The 18,710-nt window shown below is 45.0% G+C and overlaps 1 protein-coding gene and 1 long non-coding RNA gene across 3 annotated transcripts; both read right to left on the bottom strand.

Annotated features, from left to right (window-relative positions):
• Nucleotides 1–6,357: 6,357 nt before the first annotated feature.
• LOC104588897 (uncharacterized) lies at nt 6,358–14,646 on the bottom strand. 2 transcript variants are annotated; one of them, XR_016070947.1, is made up of 3 exons: nt 13,778–14,600; nt 9,377–13,239; nt 6,358–6,641 (listed from the first exon to the last, which is right to left on the bottom strand). It is a non-coding gene; the product is annotated as an uncharacterized LOC104588897 (long non-coding RNA). The 2 variants fall into 2 exon arrangements; XR_016070945.1 differs by lacking the exon at nt 6,358–6,641 and having other exon boundaries at nt 10,409–13,239; nt 13,778–14,646.
• LOC104588908 (uncharacterized) lies at nt 6,637–9,167 on the bottom strand. The gene is made up of 2 exons (XM_019196219.2): nt 9,134–9,167; nt 6,637–8,962 (listed from the first exon to the last, which is right to left on the bottom strand). Exons 1-2 carry the CDS (start codon nt 9,165–9,167, stop codon nt 7,572–7,574), a joined length of 1,425 nt encoding a protein of 474 aa, XP_019051764.2. The 3' UTR covers nt 6,637–7,571.
• Nucleotides 14,647–18,710: the final 4,064 nt, after the last annotated feature.

Here is an 18,710-nt window from a genome sequence, read left to right on the forward strand (position 1 = left end):
CATGCCACATTTCAAAATCAGGCATGATCAAACAGTCGCACATCATTACAAAATCTTAAAAATATAACAGTCGCACATCATTACAACATTAACCCACTGTCATCGATCAACCACCAACACCTCCCATGACCACCGGTCGCTACCACCGTTGCCATCAACCACCACCTTCTTCACTGGCCATCCCTTACCACCCACACCCACCACAAGAACAATCACCGATGCTGCCACAGAAAAAAAACACAGGCAATGAAGAAGTGACAACAATGAAGAGATAGAAAGCCAACAAATTACAATAAAAAAATACAACCATAGGCAAAGAAGAAGCGGCAACAACCGAAAGCCAGAAAGACACCCCCACCATCACTGGTCAACCACCAGCACCTCCAATGACCATCGGTCGCTGTCAACCACCACCACCTTCATTGGCCACTCCTCACCACCCGCACACACCACAATATCAACCACGACCCTGCCCCCCCCCAAAAAACAATATAGGCAATGGAGAAGCAGCAACAACCAAGTGCCATAAATCCACACCCATCGTCACTGGTCAACCACCAGCATCTCCCATGACCACCGGTCGCCACCACCACCTTCATTGGCCACCCCTCACCACTCGCACCCACCACAAGAACAACCACCAACCTGCCCAAAAAAGTAAAAACATAGGCGATGAAAAGCGACAACAATCGAGAACTAGAAAACCACCAACAACGGTAGCCGAGAACGAGGGGGTTGTTGATGAATCAATTTTTTGGTGATGTATCAATTTTTTGTGTTAAGTATCTCATCCAGTTTAGGTGACGAGCTGACCAGAGTGCCGAGCTGCCTATTAGTAGCCAAGCTAATTATAGTGCCGATGTGCTTATTAGTTGCCAAGCTGACCAAAGGGTTGAGCTGTCTATTAGGTGACAAGCTGACCAGAGGGCCGAGCTGACCAAAGTGTCGAACTGGATTGATTGTTGAGTTTCGTAGTTCTTTAGAGACCTGCAAGGAATTAATGTTAGAGGACCCGGGGTGGCTAACCTGACGAGGTTGCTCTGATGCTTAAGTCAGTACTCTCATAGTAGACTGCGAGCTAAAAATCACAAGCATGAGAGCTAGAATATGCTTATTTGCCCCCCCATGTCATTGGGGTTGGTGCCTTTATATAGGCATTGTTTGGCGTGGGATTCACGCATCATATCCGAGATTTCTGAAAATTCGTTTAAGTGGTTCGAGATTCCCTGAGGTAACCGCCATACATGTTGACCACCCTTCGGATCATTTGGCACGTGGGCCAACTTCCAAAGATCGTGGGAGTGTTTGGATATGCATGCCGAATTTGTCGCCGAGCACGTCTCGCAGGTCACTAGGTCGGCGCCTGTGCCAGGCCGCCAGTTCGCGCCTGGGCTAGGCCGCTAGGTCACGCCAAGGCCAAGCCGCCAGGTCGCACTAGTGCCAGGTTGCCAGCTCGCGCTTGTGTCAGGCTGCTAGTTCGCGCCAGGGCCAGGTCGCACCAGGGCCAGGCCGCTAGGTCGCGCCTGTGCTAGGCTACCAGCTCGCGCCTGTGCCAGGCTGCCAGTTCGCGCTAGGGCCGGGCCGCCAGGTCGCGCCTGTGCTAGGCTGCCAGTTCACGCCTGGGTCAGGTCGTGCCAGGTCGACGCCTGGGCTAGGCCGCCAGGTGGGACATCATCGACTTGGCTGAGGCAAGTTGTTGCCAAAGTGGTTCCTGGTGTCACCTAGTTGTTCCGAGGTGCCATGTGTCACAATATCATTGGAGGGCCAAATCCGTCCTCATCATTTGCCCCCCACTCTCGAGCTGAAAGTAACTCGGCGAAGGGAGTAGATTTGCTCCTTTTGGCCTGAAATGATTAATTCGATGAGCTCGTAAGCGTCAATTCAATTCCTTAGGCTCTGGGAGCGACTCGCAGTCCACTCTCCTTACCCTTGATTTTGCCCACGCCGAAGAGCGACTAAGTCTTATGTGGAGCCGAATTCTTTGCCAGTTCGACACTTTAGCCCTTAGGCTCTAGGAGCAACTCGTAGTCCACTCTCCTTGATCTTTGATTTCGCCCATGCCGAAGAGGCGACTGGGTTTTATGTGGTGTCGAAGTCTTTGCCAGTTCAACACTTTAGCCCTTAGGATCTTGGAGCGACTCATAGTCCACTCTCCTTGATCTTTGATTTTGCCCATGCCGAAGAGGCAACTGGGTCTTATGCGGTGCCGAAGTCTTTGCCAATTCGGCACTTAGCCCTTAGGATTTGGGAGCGACTCGTAGTCCACTCTCCATGATCTTTGATTTCGCCCATGCCGAAGAGGTGACTGGGTCTTATGTAGTGCCGAGGTCTTTTATCAGTTCGGCACTTTAGCCCTTACGCTCTGGGAGCAACTCGTAGTCCACTCTCCTTGATCTTTGATTTTGCCCATGTCGAAGAAGCGACTGGGTCTTATGTGCCCATGCCGAGGAGGCGAGTGGGACTTGTATGCCCATGCCGAGGAGGCCACTGGGACTTATGTGGTGCCGAGGTCTTTTATCAGTTCGACAGTTCGCGCCTGAGCCAGGCCGCTAGGTCGGCACCTGGGCTAGGCCGCCAGGTCATGCCAGGACCAGGGCACTAGGTCACGCCAGCGCCAGGCCGCCATGTCGGCGCTCGTGCCAGGCCGCTAGGTCGTGCCTGGGCTAGGCCGCCAGTTCATGCCTGTGCCAGGCCGCCAGGTCGTGGCTATGAGCTACGGCTGCGCTACATCAGCCTTGTTAGTGACATCGGTTACCCACTCCTATAAGAAGCTACTACGAGCTCGACCTACGGGGGCAGCACTATTTTCTTTAGGTCACCATCTCGCACGGGAGCCTTGGAAGGTTCGACCAGCAAGGGCGTCCATGCAGTCTATTGGCCGCCTACTCCCGCAGAAGCCACGAAGAGCTCATCTTTGTAGAGTGTACCTCGCGAAGAGGACTAATAAGGCTTTATCCGAGTTGAAATAAAGTTGGTAGAGCTGCTTAGTCTGTTGGCCATCAACTTCCTGCATAGTCTTTGATTTCATAAAAAATGAAAACTAGAAAGTGAGAGCTTTTAGTTTCTAAAAGGTGAGAACTTAGTTTTCTGGAAGAAGAGGACTTGGCCTTTTGGAGGATGAGAACTTAGCTTTTTGTAGCGTTTCCCATAGACGGCGCCAATTGATGAATCAATTTTTTGTGCTAAGTACCTCATCATTTGGTCTACTTCCAAGTGGCCGATGACTCAGAGGCCGAAGTGAACTTTTGCTGGATGAGGACATGGATGCCGAGCTGGGGGCAGATTAGGTGCCGAGTTAACTAGACCGACCTGGGCAGGTTAGGTGTCGAACTGACTGGGCCGAGCTAGGCAGGTTAGGTGATGAGCTAACTGGACCGAGCTAGGTAGATTAGGTGACGAGTTGATCGGAGTGCCAACTACCTATTAGTAGCCGAGCTGACCATAGTGCCGAGCTACCTATTAGTTGCCGAGCTGACCAGAGGGCCAAGCTGCCTATTTGGTGCCGAGCTGACCAGAGTGTCGAGCTGGCTGGTGGCGAGATGAATTGATTGTTGAGCTTTGTAGTTCTTTAGAGACCTGCAAGGAATTAATGGTCAGAGGACCCAGGGGGGCTAACCTGGCGAGGTCGCTCCGAATATGCTTAGTTGCCCCCCCTATGCCATTGGGGTTGGTGCCTTTATATAGGCATTGTTTGGCGTGGGCTTCACGCACCATATCCGAGATTTCTGAAAAGTCGTCTAAGTGGTCTGAGATTCCTTGAGGTAACCGCCATGCATGTTGACTACCCTCTGGATTGTTTGGCACGTGGGACAACTTCCAAGGATCGTGAGAGTGTTTGGATATGCATGTCGAATTTGTGGCCGAGCACATCTCGTAGGTTGCCAGGTTGGCGCCTGTGCCAGGCCGCCATGTCGGTGCCTGGGCCAGGCCGCCAGTTCGCGCCAGGGCCAGGCCGCCAGGTCACGCCAGGGCCAGGCCGCCCGGTCGTGCCAGTGCGAGGCTGCCAGTTCGCGCCAAGGCCAGGTCGCGGTTGTGCCAGGCTACCAGCTCGTGCCTGTGCCAGGCTACCAGTTCGTGACAGGGCCAAGTCACGCATGTGCCAGGCTGCCAGTTTGCACCTAGTCCAGGTCACGCTAGGGCTAGGCCTGTAGGTCGGTGCCTGGGTCAGGCCGCTAGGTGGGACACCATCAAGTTGACTAAGGCAAGTTATTGCCAAATTGATTCCGGGTGTCACCTAGTTGTTTCGAGGTGCCATGTGTCACAATATCATTGGAGGGCCAAATCCGCCCTTCATCAGTTGTTTTGAAGGGGACATCGAGAATCATGGTTATGCCAGTTCCGCCTGGCACTACTCTACAATAGCTATACTCGGTCCCACTGATTGGTCGTCCCTCCGATCCTGATTGTTGGGTGTGGTCGGTTATGCCAGTTCCGCCTGGCACTACTCGACAGTAGCTATATTCGGTCCCACCGACTGGTCAACCCATTGGGTGTGGTTGGTTATGCCAGTTACACTTGGCACTATTCGACAGTAGCTATACTCGATCCCACCGAATGGTCGGCCCTCCGATGTTGGTTGGTTATGCCACTTCTGACTCGTCAATTGAGAGAGAGAAGGGGATAGCATGGGAGAGGGGAGAGGGAAAGAGAGGAGAAAGAGATTGCACGTTTGGAAGGTCTTTGTACAAGGGATAGCATTTCCTGCAACGAAAAAGAGACGCAAATACATGCACGAAATGCTTACACGTGAGACAATTGAACTACTCACACGAGTAGATTTTAGGGGTAATCATATAAGGGCAATTTTTGGGGTTTAATATCAATAAAAGTAATATATTTAAAAAAAATTCAAAAATATGTTTACTTTTTAAAAATAATATCAATAAAGGGTAAAATCAGTGTTCATCTTCTTCTTGCCATTTATTGTCGTCGCCCGCCACCGTCGTCTGCTGCTGCCGGAGGCGGCACTAGTGGTTTCTCTATCCAACGCCGCCACTTCCCCCACCTCCGCCTTTGCCTCCGGCAACATTGCCAAAGGTGGCGACGGCGGCACTGGTGGCCATTCCTCTACCCGTTGCCACCTCCGGCAATGTTGCCAGATGTGGAGGCGGAGGTGGGCGGAGGCGGCAATAGACAATAGTAGATGGTGGTGGCAGGCAGCGGCTCTGATGAACAAAGGGCAAAAAGAAAAAGATGAATAGTACTTTTACCCTTTATTGATATTATTTTTAAAAAGTTAATCTATTTTTGAATTTTTTTTAATTATATTACTTTTATTAATATTAAACCCCAAAATTTGTCCTTGTATGATAAAAGCCCTAGATTTTATTTACTGCAAGGAGAAAACACACATTCCCTAATAATATATATAGCGGGCATGCCCTTACATTGCAGGGGCTAATGATAAATGAAAGTGTAACCTAAAGGAGATCATACTTAATTTTAAACAAAAATAACTGTCAAACATGAAATTAGATGTTATAAAAATAAGGGAAAATTTGCAGTAGGTATTTAGTATTCAAATCTTAAAGTATAACAATTTAATAGCTGAACTTTGACAATGAAACAATCATGTACGATTTAAAACTTTTGAAAATATCAAAATTACCCTTATAAATAAAATATGCTATTCATTCTTTCTCAACAAAATGAAACAGAATCCAAACGGTTCACCGCTGGCTACTTCGCTCTGGTGGATGCGTCGGATCCCGTGTAGGTGAGCACAGAGGCGGAGAACAGAACTTTTGCTTTTTAATGCTGGAAGTAGTGGTATCTTCTATGCGTCGGATTCTGTCGGATCAAATCCTGCACCATCTCGTATTCTCTCTGCAACAACAAAAAAATGCCATAAAACACGAGCACAGAGGCAGAGCAGAACAGAACACGGAACCCATGAAATGAAACACAGAGTTAAGAAACCCAACTTTTGCTTTTTAATGCTCTTCTCCCTCTCCTTTTCCCTCTCTTCACATCTATCTATCTCTCTCTACTTTATTTTTTCTGAAAATTCGACCACCCTTTTCTCCTTTCTTTTTAATTTGTTTTGTGAGGATGATTATTTATTACATTATTATTTCGGGGGAGTGGGGGGACTTCGGTACGAGTTCCACATAATGATTTACCGGTGAAATGGATGGCTCATAATAACAGTAATTGCAGTAAGAACAACAACGACAATAACAACAAGGGATGACGCAGGCAATGGAAACCGGAGCTGGCTATGCAAGTATCGGGTGATCGCTAGTTTCTAGCGAAGAACACCGAATTCTCTAAGAGAGAGAAAAGGTGAAGAAAATTCAAAGAAGAGAATTTAAAGAAATTCTAAAATTATAAAGTATGAATTGATGAATAATTCTGGGAAAATAACAGTATTTATAATACATTGAGAAATTGTAAAAGAACTAGGAAAGAACATGAATCTTGATCTTGATCTTGATCCTCTTGGGCTATCTTGATAAAGTCGAACCCTCTTGGAATTCTTGGGCTTGATCTTCCACCGTCCGATCTCCCTAGCTCTCCTTATGCATGAATGTGGGAGTCTTGGATTTCTTGATGCTTCTTGGAGTCTTTGTTGGATCTTGATTGGAGTCTTGAATTCCTACTAATCTTGGAAGTCTTGCCTTATCATTCTTGGACCTTATCTTGACTTGCCCTTATCCTAGGAGCTGCCGCCCCTAGGGTGTGATGGGCCTTGTGATGGGCCTCCATCATTCTCCCCCACTTGGAGAGAACTCCACCTCGAGTCGTGGCTAGGATATGCGAGGATCGTCTCTGGTAGGTAGCGATGAAAGTCAGCAAGTATTAAAGCACTGGGAAATTGTGTAGTATCTTCCCTTGATAAATTGTTAATATAGATTGCAGACGCTCTCTTATCACATATACGGTAGGCTGACCAACATGGATGAAGTGTTTTGGCCGCTTGCTTAACATCAATTCCCTTCTTCGATTTTGTCATCCAATAAAGAGCTTGTTTCTGATATGGCCTTAGATCACACATGAGTGTTTTTGGCATCGGCCCCAAGTAATGATCCCGAATTTTCTGGAAGGTTCCCCTCCTTACAACAGGAAGCTCAAGCGCTCCAATCGCATTCACCTTTCGGGAACTAACATATCCTGCATCAACGAAAGATCGATCCAAACAATCGCAACACTCATTCAGCACTTCATCGCTGGCCTCACTACTCAGCTCCCAGAAAATGACGTAGTGTCCAGGGTCCGTGGACACATCCACATGGCTGGTGAAGTCGATCGCCTCAACCTTTGTCTTCTTCATTAACAGCTTCCCACCTGCTTCAACTGCTAGCTGCAAATCTTTCTCTGTGTTCTTGTCTATGTTAATGCTTAGTAGCAAATTCCTCCAGCATACAAATGGAAGCTCCGGGGTGGAGTTATGGAATCCCATCACTTTAACCACGTCCCCTAGCCTGTACCGGTATAGACCTGCAAAGTTGGTGACGATGATCTCATACTCTTCCCCAATCTTCACTTGAGTCGGACCGATCGGTTCTGACTCTGCGTAAGAGTAGGTAGCAGCGGTCTTATTCTGTTGCTGAATACACTGGTGAATCTCATCATTTTTTGGACCTTTTGCATATGTATATTTTGTGATAAGGTAGCTTTAGGATGAAATGCTCAATTGTCATTGCATTCAACAAGTGGCCACCCACATTTATTGTTGCCTTCCGCATCATTGCAACGATCATATGGGGGCTCTCCGGTATCCCATCCTCTAGGAACGCATTCATCATGCGTGAATTATAGATGTTGATCCAGAATGCAAGCTTCTGCTGATGAGTCAGACCATCTAGGTTGACAGATACAAACTTCCCAAGAAGCGGCTTCAGTCTCCGGATCAGAAACAAAGAGTTTGTTCTTCGATTTGGATCAATTGAACTAGCTTCGATTACAAACAGGTATTTGTATGGACCAATATCCCTCTTTCCAAATTCTGAACAAATGCCATAAGGATCTCTGAACTCTGGTTCTTCATATGTTTCATTAGATGTTAAGGAAGACAACATATCGGGTTCCGTTCCCCTGTTCTTCATCCTGCTCATCCTCAGGAAAATGCTCGACAGGCACATCAAAATTTCTTCTGAGATTTTGTTAGGACCATTACTCTCTCCTTCTGGTGCTGTTTCTTCAGGAACAACTGATGCGCTTTGTTCTTCTGTGTCTTGTTCTATGGCTCCACATTCTAGCTGTAGTTTCAGAGGATCCAAACGCTTCTCTACTGATCCATTCTCAATGGGGGGCCTCTTCACTGGGGTTCTGATTTTTGTGTCTCTATCTTTTGGGGATTGCCTGTTGTTCTTTGACGAATTAGTGCAGGACTGATTCTCTTTTCCCCGCGCATCTTCTGAAAAAGCTGATGAAGGATGAGCTTTCTTCGAGGGTTGTTTCCCATTTGAGGGCCGAATAGAAGGATGTGCTGTTCGATCGGAAATAGGCTCAAAGGCCAACCGGGTCGAAGCCGACGAATTGCCAGGAATAAAAGGTAGAATCCTTGCGGTGGATGTCTGACGTAACCACGACTTAAACCCAGAAATCGATGTTGCACTATCAAGAGGAACGTGGTACAGACCGTTACCGGGAATAACTGGAGCACCACCAAGTTCGAAATCATCATCACAGTTGTCGTCAAGAATTGGACGTCGGGACGCAGTAATGACGGGTGGTCTATCATGGTCGTCTCCTTCGATCTGTTGTGGATTTTCCCGGTTCCGTGGAACAACCTCTCGTAACAAGGTTCGCAGTTGCTCAGTCACCTCTGCCAACTGATGTTCGATGTTATGTGTGGCCGTGCATTGTTCTTCAATCACTCTCCAAACAGCTGGGAACCCTTGATCTCTGTCACGGGGTGGGTTGCGACTGATACCGTCTTGGTTGGCTATCTGACTGGGTGAACTCCCTGCTCTGATACCACCTGACGCAGCGTGGAAGCAATGGAAACTGGAGCTGGCTATGCAAGCACCGAGCGATCGCTAGCTTCTAGCGAAGAACACTGAATTCTCTAAGAGAGAGAAAAGGTGGCGAAAACTCAAAGAAGAGAACTTGAAGAAATTATGAAATTATGAAATTATGAAGTATGATTTGATGAATAATTCTGGGAAAACAGCAGCATTTATAATACATTGAGAAATTGTAAAAGAATTAGGAAAGAACATGAATCTTGATCCTCTTAGACTGTCTTGATAAGGTCGAACCCTCTTGGAATTCTTGGGCTTGATCTTCCACCGTCCGATCTCCCTGTCTCTCCTTATGCATGTATCTGGGAGTCTTAGATTTCTTGATGCTTCTTGGAATCTTTGTTGGATCTTGATTAGAGTCTTGAATTCCTGTTAATCTTGAAAGTCTTGCCTTATCATTCTTGGACCTTGACTTGCCCTTATCCTAGGAACTACCGCCCCTAGGGTGCGATGGGCCTTGTGATGGGCCTCCATCAAGGAAGAAAAACAAGTTTTCCTTTTCCATGATTTTCTAGGCATGAACTGAAACCGCTGCTGATCCTGGTCAGAGGCCACAGTGTTCGCGCCGGGGTCCAACAAAGAGGCGAAGTAGTGGTATCTTTCATTTCAGCAGCGTTTGATCCATCTGCACCATCTCGTCGGGTTGGCTTGTGGTTTCGGGATCCCGTAGAGGAGAAGAGAAGGAGTGCCGCTGCTGTTCAACGAAGGAGACGGTGAACAGTTGCAGTGAACAGTTTATCGTCAGATAGTGGTTGATCCAGGGAGTGCAGTACCTGATTTCAGCAGGTACCTAATAGCTGTTCAGTACCTGATGTGGTTGATCCAGGGAGTGCAGATTTCAGCAGCGGTTTGATCCTGGTTGGGCTCATCATGAATTAGGTTGGGGTGGCTGGTGGTTTCGGGATCCCGTAAAGGAGAAGAGAAGGAGTGCCGCCGCTGTTCAACGAAGGAGACGATGAACAGTTGCGGTGAACAGTCATCGTCAGGTAGTGGTTGGTCCAGGGAGTGCAGTACCTGATTTCAGGAGGTACCTAATAGCTGTTCAGTTCTTGATGTGGTTGATCCAGGGAGTGCAGATTTCAGCAGCGGTTTGATCCATTCTCTAGATGGTGCAGGAGAGACTTGCTGGTTGGGGTGTTCGACGATAGTGGTTTCTGCGTGTAGGCGAGCATTCTCGAGAGGGACAGAAGCGCTTTGAGATGTCCATTGCGTTAGGGGGAGTTGCGTATAGTGAAAGGCAGGGCGTCGATTTTGATATCGTTGCGTATATTGATTGCTCATTTTGAAAGCATAAAGAAAATTAGATGAGATTTAAGGAATATTTGTGTCTTTTCTACAACACTTGATCGTGAGTTAATGCCAGGTATTAGATTGTTGCAAAATAAAGGTTGGGTATCACTCGAAAAGTAGACTTATCTATCAGTTTGACGTCAATGGTGCCGTGAAGAAGAATTAAATTGGGCAAGAATAAACTTGAGTCATCATCCTCAAACATATGCTTTAATTGGATGATGGTGGAAAAATTATAGTAACAAACACATAAATCATAATTACAGAAAAAAATCAAAGTGGGGACAAATAATGAAAATCCAATGAGAAAGTTGCTAGGACTTGTCAACTCAAATATCCAATTTGCCAGGTAAAACAATTGAAATTCTACTAAAAACCCTATTATAAGCAAGCATGACTGATGTTGATTGAAACTCATATATAAGTGGTCGCTGTTTTTGTTCTTTCTGTGGCTAAGAGTGGTTGGGCCTTGAGTTAAGTGAAACCCATACGCTTCCGGCTTTCGGTAGTAGTCCCATATTCCAATTATATCCACTCTTGGACTGTTTCTCTAGCCATGGCCCCAAGCCAAGTCTTGAGAATTGAGATGCCTTAAAAAAGTATTGATTTTGAATAGAGATTTAGAATTGGAGTTGGTGGGTTGGTGGACCTCCTCTCAATACTGTAACCAAAGGCCAATACCATTGCAATGTGATTGGTCTAGGCTTGTAAACACAGACTGAAGGTGGTAGGGAGTAGGAAGTAGGGACAAGCATCATGTAATAAATAAAGGCGTAAATAATATTAGAATTGCAAAAGAAAAAGGGATTTTGCCTTAAATATCAATAAAAGATAATGTTTTTATAAAATATTTAAAATAAGATAACTTTTTTTTGAAAAATATGAAAGAAGGGCAATAATACTGTTCATCGTCTTCCTCTTCCCGTGTGATTTTTTAATCGATGATGATTCATCTTCAGCTTTCATCGACTGCAACAGCGATCGATCAGGTGAATTTCCGGCCACCTCTGCGCATAGCCGTTGCCTTCTGGTGGCTTGCGCTTCTTGGAACCGGTGATCTGATTATCAGCTCGTCTCCGATCTAGAATCGGGCTTAGAAACCCTTATATTATAAATCACAAACCTGGTTGTACTCGAATTAGGGGCCGCAGCCACAGCGTCGCTGATCGTCGTGAAGTTGCCACTTCCGTCTTTAGCCACCACCAAATCAAACTTCGTCGTGTTGGTCGATGCTTGCAGAAGCTTTCCATCTCTAGGCGACACCCATCTCAGAAACCCACTCACATTCTGCCATACTCTGGGAACACCTCAGCCTTGGAGCTTCTGTTCGACTTTGGGATCTTCAGCATGGCGAGAGAATTACTGACCGAGTGGCTTATGTTGTACAAGCCTTGCTTGATCTCTTCTCTTACGTTGCCCTTACTGTGAGCGAATCCATCAAGACAGGTGTATTGATTCGTCATTGCATCACTTAACAGAGTTCCCAAGTCATTATAGTGCCTCGAAGGTGAGTTTTCGGTGACAGATCGGACAGAGCGCTTTTAAGATCAGCGACAGTCTAGTCTAAAAGCTCGAGACAGTCATCCAAAGCCATCTCTTGAAGCGGGTCGAGTGCTCTGCGCTTCATTCGGATGCCAGTGCAGTTAGAAGCAGATGTTCTGAGTTCATTGACTGTGTGCTGGACTGTAGCGGAGATGATGTCTGGGATTGTTTTCGAAGCGAGGTCGGGGAGAGAAGAGACAATTGATACACAGAGTTCTGGATATAAGGTACCTTCACAAGCTGAATGGGCGATCTAAAGAAGTTTGTGAAGGTGCAATGGTGGGATTTTGATGGACTTTGGTTCCTTTTTGATCGGATTTACTGAGGAGAGTAGTATTAGTAAAAGGGTTGAGAGGGTTAAGAGAAGTGGCAGCAGCACTTTTGTTATGGTTTTGAGATAGAAGATGGTGCTTCAGTCTTCGGTCTTAAGAAAAGATTGGTTAGACTCTTTCACTGTGGTGTATGGATTAATATTGTTGGAGAGGGGTTTAATTAATGGGGTAAGTTTCCTTAGAACATCACCGATTAATATTTTCCGTAAAAAGTTATTCTATTTTTACTATTTTATAAAAATATTATTTTTTATTGATAATTAGGGCAAAAAGTTACAGATAAGAAACCCAAAGAAAAAAAGAGAGTACAAGCACCGAGTCACCGACTAAAGCCACAAAATCAAGTTGCTCGATCCCCCAAATCAACCCGTACCCCTCCGATGACCACTTCTCCAGCTGTTGGGACCAGCGTCACCACTAACTTCTCAGACTCCTCAGCACTGATCTCCTTCATTATGCCCGTCAACCCAAGCTCCAAGCGTCCAACTCCGATGAGATTGCGGGCCACATCCACCACCAAGCTCCCCGCAAACGCACCCAAATCAGGACCAACGCAGGAGTCCCCTTGTGGCTTCGCAACATAGATGTCCAACCTCACCGCTCCATCCTTGGGAATATCGATGCCATACACCACTAAGGTCTCCGTCCGCTTGGACTTGCCCGAAGGGGGCATCTTGGGCCTCTCGATCAATGCTCGTATCGCCGTGTCCAGTAGCCGTGGCTCCGACCCAAACTCGGAGACTTGCTGCAGCCGGGATGCTCCTCCATTATTCTTCTTGTCCGAGCTTCGTTTGGGGCCTTCAATGGCCATCATGCCCAGGCTAAAAAAGCCGGCAACCACAGCACTTACACCCACGAAGGAGATGAGAATGCTTCGCCTATCCATGATCCCATGGTCGTCTCCGACTGAGACTCCACCTTGTTGTTGTCTACACAACGTATAACATGATTGATTTTTCTTTACAGGAACTGTGTACAGCCTCGGCCTTGTTGCCAGGCGCTGGATGGAGATGGAGTGACAGAGGAAAGGCGATGCACAGGTGGAAAAGGATCCCGATCTGGGGTTGATGGTTGTTTGAAGTGAAAGAGACATTGACATTGAATCCCTGATTGAGAAATCGAGCGGAAGAGAGAGAGAGAGAGTCATAATGCGATATAAAAATATTTAAATGTAGCGTAGCATACTAGCTTATAAAAAATGTACGATGTTTATTTTTTTTATTTTTTAGGATAGTAGGGTTTGTGATAAAGATTCCTATGAATCCGCCGTTACAATATTTTTTAATTCTTATACTACCCTTCTAATAACAATAACAAGGTTAAAGGGCATTTGTGCCATTTAAATACGCTATAACAGAAAAGCAAATTACAGATCAACAGAGACGGCAAACAAATTTCTTGTTCTTGACCATTGTGTTTTGTTTTCAAGACGAGAAATTCTTAACTCTTGAGTTGCCAAATATTAAGAAAACAAAAAAACGTAAATCGATTCTTGTTGTTGAATTAAAAGAGAGAGTGAGAGCAATTATTCAAGGAGAATAAGTAAAAATTTCTATATTGTAATTCTCGAAGAAATTAACGAAGAAAACTAAAAATGCTTCCGGCGAGAGATACAAGGTCGGAATAACGTCGGCGATAGATTACCAAGAAAGATAACCTCGGCGGTGAAACTACAGCAATAGAGGATCCGGGCCTGGATCTCCGCAGCGACGGCACCCCAGTCTTGGGTCCCGTGTCTAAGAACGGCGCCTCCGAGGAGCTCCTCCCATGTACCCCACCTCATCATCGTCATCATCTCCGTCTCCGAAATCCTATCACAGTCCTTCACCTTCACGCGCACTTTTCTTTTCCTCCCAATCAAACCTTTATTTCTTCGACGCTGCTCCGTTCCTATCAAGAAAAAGCCCCTTCTAGAAAGCCACCTCTGAGACGCTCACGGGAACAAAGATAGGAGAGACGAAAACCGCTCCTGGAATGGTGTTCAGTGGTATTGGGAATGAAGGAGAAGATCTTAGCGTGGTTTTTTGGATGAAAAGAGGCGATTTCGGGTTTTCACTCTATTTTTGGGTTTTTAATCAAGTAGACAGAGAGATAGAAAGAATAGAAACGTGAGACTCGAAGAAGGGGTTGACGTCTCGCCCCTTCCGTCGCTCCAGGCAATGGAGCAGATCCTAGATACAGTCTCTCTCGCCCCCATTCCCTCACGCCCCTGTGATAACGTTGTCGTGCAAGCTAAGCTTTTTAAGAGCTTGAAGCTGAATGATTTTCTCGGTGATACGGGCAGACATTTGTTGTTGGACTGTCAACCATTGCAGTTTTTCATGATCGCGACATCGTTGGCGATAGATATAGAGACGAGATTGAAGACGGAGAAGAGAAGAAAGAAGATGAGAAATGAGTTCCCTCCGTGAGTTGGGAGAGAGAGAACGAGAGAGCACTGTGAGAGAGGGGAAAAGAAGAGAGAGGAAAAATAATAGGTTAAAATTTGGTGGGATATTTTGATAATTTAATAAATTCCGTTATCTGAATTAACGGTCGTAGGGTTTTTGTCTTTATGATTATAGTAAGGGGGTTTTGTCGCAAAATAAAGTACAAGAGGGTCTTTGTCACAGACCACATAGTATTGGGAGGTCTTTATACTTTACCCTTATTTTTACGAGAGAAAGGCCCGCTATCACATGGCAAAACCAATTATACACAGAATTTATAATGAGCATGGTTGTTGGCAAACCTAGAGCCGAGGACAGCGATGTAATTTTCTAGGTCCGATGGCTGGGGTCCTGTTTGCTAAGATGTTAGAGGCTTATGAATATTTCAAGGGTGAGGACTACGAGTAAGTTAAGATCACCATGTGGCGCTTGAATTTGGATATGAAAACTTAAAAAGATATTAAATGTGTCTGAAATTTAAAGAGGTATAGATGATTTTTAATTTTTTAGAGGATATGAATTGATAAGTTTGTTTGTATTGGATCAACTCTTTATCATATGAAATTTACTGATTTTATTATTTTACTCATAAAACAAATTATTTGAAAATGTTGAATTCAATTTACATTATCTCAGAAAAAATAATTTTCAACCTTAAAATAATATTGAAACAATACAAATAAAAAATTAATAATTACTAATTAATAAATGAAACAATTAAAATAAAAAAATAATTAATAACTATAAAAATATTAAAATAATTAATAATTTACACAAATAAAAATTAAAATAATTTTTATAAATTAATGAAATAATTAAAAATTATTGGTTAATAAAAATAATTAATAATTAATCAATAACACAAGTAAATTTGATAAAAAATAATTAATGTTTAATAAAAAATATTAAAATAATTTATAATTAATAAAAATAATTTATAATTAAATATTTTTACTCATCAAACCACCGCTGTTGCATGTTGCAGTGGTGTTGAAAACACAAGAGAGAGAGAGAGAAGACATGGGGAGAGAGAGAACCGCCATTGCGGTGGTGGGAAGACGAGAGGGAGAAAGAGAGAGAGAGAGAGAGAGAGAGAGAGAGAGAGAAGACAGGGGGGGAGAGAGAGAGTCACCGCTGCAAGTTGTAGTAGTGGTGGCGGGAATACAGGGCGAAGAAAGAGAGCGAGAGAAGATAGGGGGAGAGAGAGAGAGTTGCCGCTACAAGTTGTAGCGGTAGTGGTGGGAATACAGGGCGAAGAGAGGGAGAGAGAGAGAGAGAGAGGTCGAATGTTTAGGTTTTCTGGGTTTGGGGTTATCAGGGGTAACTTGCGTCATTTCCAAAATATGGTAGGGATATTTTAGACTATGCACCGCTTTGAAAAACGTCTGAGCGCGTTAAGAGCCGACCCAAGGTCTATTATTTTTAGATATGAAAATAAGATTCAAACCAATTTTAAGAGGTAAAACCAAACAAAGGGTGAGGTCTGAAAAGTTGCATTTTTAGATTTAGACCTCTGAAAAGTGCAATCAAACGACACCTAAGTGATACTCGAGTATGTGTGTTGTATCTTTAGCTATAGTGTCTCTTTTATAGTTGAAGTTGCCTAGGTGGGAGTAATGAACAATAAGTAATTGTCTTGTAGATTGCGGTCACGTAGGGGGACTAAGAGAATCGTCGGTTGACCATGACCCCTTAATTAGCAACTCAGGAGTAAATGCGCCAAGATTGTGCACCCACATTAAATGCTTTGCAACCGTTAAGGGTGAGGGTTACCTCGTTGCCCTTGGGAGATTGTCATCTCTCAGAAATACCCTTGGCCGATGCTACATGTTAGGGTCTAGTGGTCAACCTCGGTTTCCTCTTCGTCGGTCGGCCCCTCGACCTCCTCAACATCTACCACCATGGGAAGCATTGGTGCATTCCCTAGGGCGTCTCCCCTTAAAGGCCTGGTACAGGGATGTATAGGGACGTCACCCCTCGGCCTAGTGGATCCGATAATCTCGATCGTGGAGTCAACACTCTATTGATCACGCTCAGCCTCACGAATCGTGACTCTTTCTTGCAGAACCTCCACACTAGAAGTTTGAGAGGTTCCCTCGGAACTACTACTACTACTACTCTCGCTTTTGCTGCTGTTGGGAGTAGAGTGTTAGACAATTTTGTATGCCCTTATCTTCAATCGGAATGATGTATTTTATGAGTTTATTGTAAATGAATAAAAGTGCATATTTGATTCATGTTCCCTTGGTATGTTTCTGTGTAATACCCTTAAACTGGACACTTAATGAGACTCGTGTTAGTTTAGAATGTTCACAGCCAGTGGGTCGGTCTGGGGAGACCTATCCTGATAAGGCTGACACTGTGGTGCCACCAAGTCGGTTGGGGTGGCCTGTCTTAGCTGCCAGGGTGAGACCCTAGGCACATACAATGTAGGATCAATTGAATCTATAAACTAGACCAAATTTCCAGTATTGCCCTGGACCTTGGAGATTGATGGGCAAAACTGGAAAGTTACACCCGACCCCTAGACTCAATTATGATACTGCACTAGGTGTTGGATTGGGCTGTCTTTGATGTACCAATCAATGAGATCCTTAGCGGGGGTCAAAACTTGGGTATGTTGGGACAGTCTGAGAATTCATCTGAGTGGGTGATCATAGTGACAGGATCAGCCCCTTTGTCGGACAAAGGTAATGATCGGGGATGCACACTCACTAATGGAAACCAAGACTGCCGGCAGCCGATTTCAATCATTGAGATTTGTTTTGCAAAGTATATTTTATTTGAGATATAAAAGTATATATATTATGGTTTCTAAAATGTTTGCAAGAAGGTTTTAATTCCCGGGATCCATATAAGCAGAGAATGCAACACTATTCCTTGCAGCCAAGGGAGAGGTCCTCTCTTGTTGGGCAGTGTATGATCATTATGGGCTGAGAGGTTAAGTGTAAGACCATTGAGGATAATACCTGATGGGCTAATCTTGCATCTGCCCACAGTCCTTGGGTGTTACAAGGTGGCTTGGCCCAAAGACCACTTAGGGTAAGTGTTGGGCCCATAGAGCCCATTTGATGGGTTTCAGGGGGTGCACTGTCCATAACAGTGTATTCGGCCAGGCCTTGTAACAAAGGCTGGGCCAAACCATGTGGCTGATGTGTAGATCAATGCTTGGGTCCCACGCCATACAAGAAAGTCCAACTGGGCAGCAATTAGGAAGGTTAAGTGAGCACATAAGCTTAATGGGCCTAAAGCGCATTTCGAACTGGGCTATTTAATTAGTTAAATATGGGGCGAATTCTGAGATGGATTAGCAAATAGGATAGGGTCTTAACCCTATCCACTCAGAGAGTCTTAGGAGAAGGTTAATCTAATCTGCAGATAAGATAAGGGTTTATCCTTATCACCTAAAGGGATGCCTGATCCAAATAAGATTTGGATCAGCAACTCCTAATTGGATTAGGAGCTGATCCTTTGGAGTTAAAACAAATAAGGAGGGGGCGGCAGCTTTTAGAAGATATACTCACATCCTCTTGAGTGCTGAAAACACAGAAGAAAGAATTAAGCAACCCTACAGAATTCTTTCTTGCCACCTCCTTGTTCTTGCCGCACAGTTTGTCAGTTCGATCTCCAGTTGTGGGAGAAGTCAAGATTTGATCTTGACATCAGTTCTTTGAGAAAGAATTGATAGGAAGCTGTGCTCACGTGCCATCCAGCTATTTCTTGCGAATGACAGAATTCTTGGAGAAGAATACTACTGATTCTACTCCATCCTGCACTGCGCCATCTTCAGTGGGAGTAGTCTTTGGATCCTTCCTTGGGCATGAACACCTTCGTTGGGAGATATTACTTCTCCGTATCAGGTATAATCTTCCCTTACTACTTTTGGTTCAAATCTGGTTCAGTTTATGGTTCAAGATTGATCATTGAAAATATGATTTTCTAAATAGGGAATGCGATTCCCAGTTGAAAGGGAGAGAAAATTTTTTGAAATTCGCCCCTTTATTCCGCAAGATTTGGGCGTCCATACGATGGATCCCTCATCCCTTCATAGAGGTACTACTAGGACCATTCGAGTCAGGAAGGGAAGGCCTCAAGACCAGAATTGGAAGTCCACATCACGAAAGATGAGGCCTTACCAAGAAAAGGTT

Source organism: Nelumbo nucifera, chromosome 1 (assembly GCF_055504915.1).
Source record: "Nelumbo nucifera cultivar China Antique chromosome 1, China Antique-T2T, whole genome shotgun sequence".
NCBI classification, from domain to species: domain Eukaryota; kingdom Viridiplantae; phylum Streptophyta; class Magnoliopsida; order Proteales; family Nelumbonaceae; genus Nelumbo; species Nelumbo nucifera.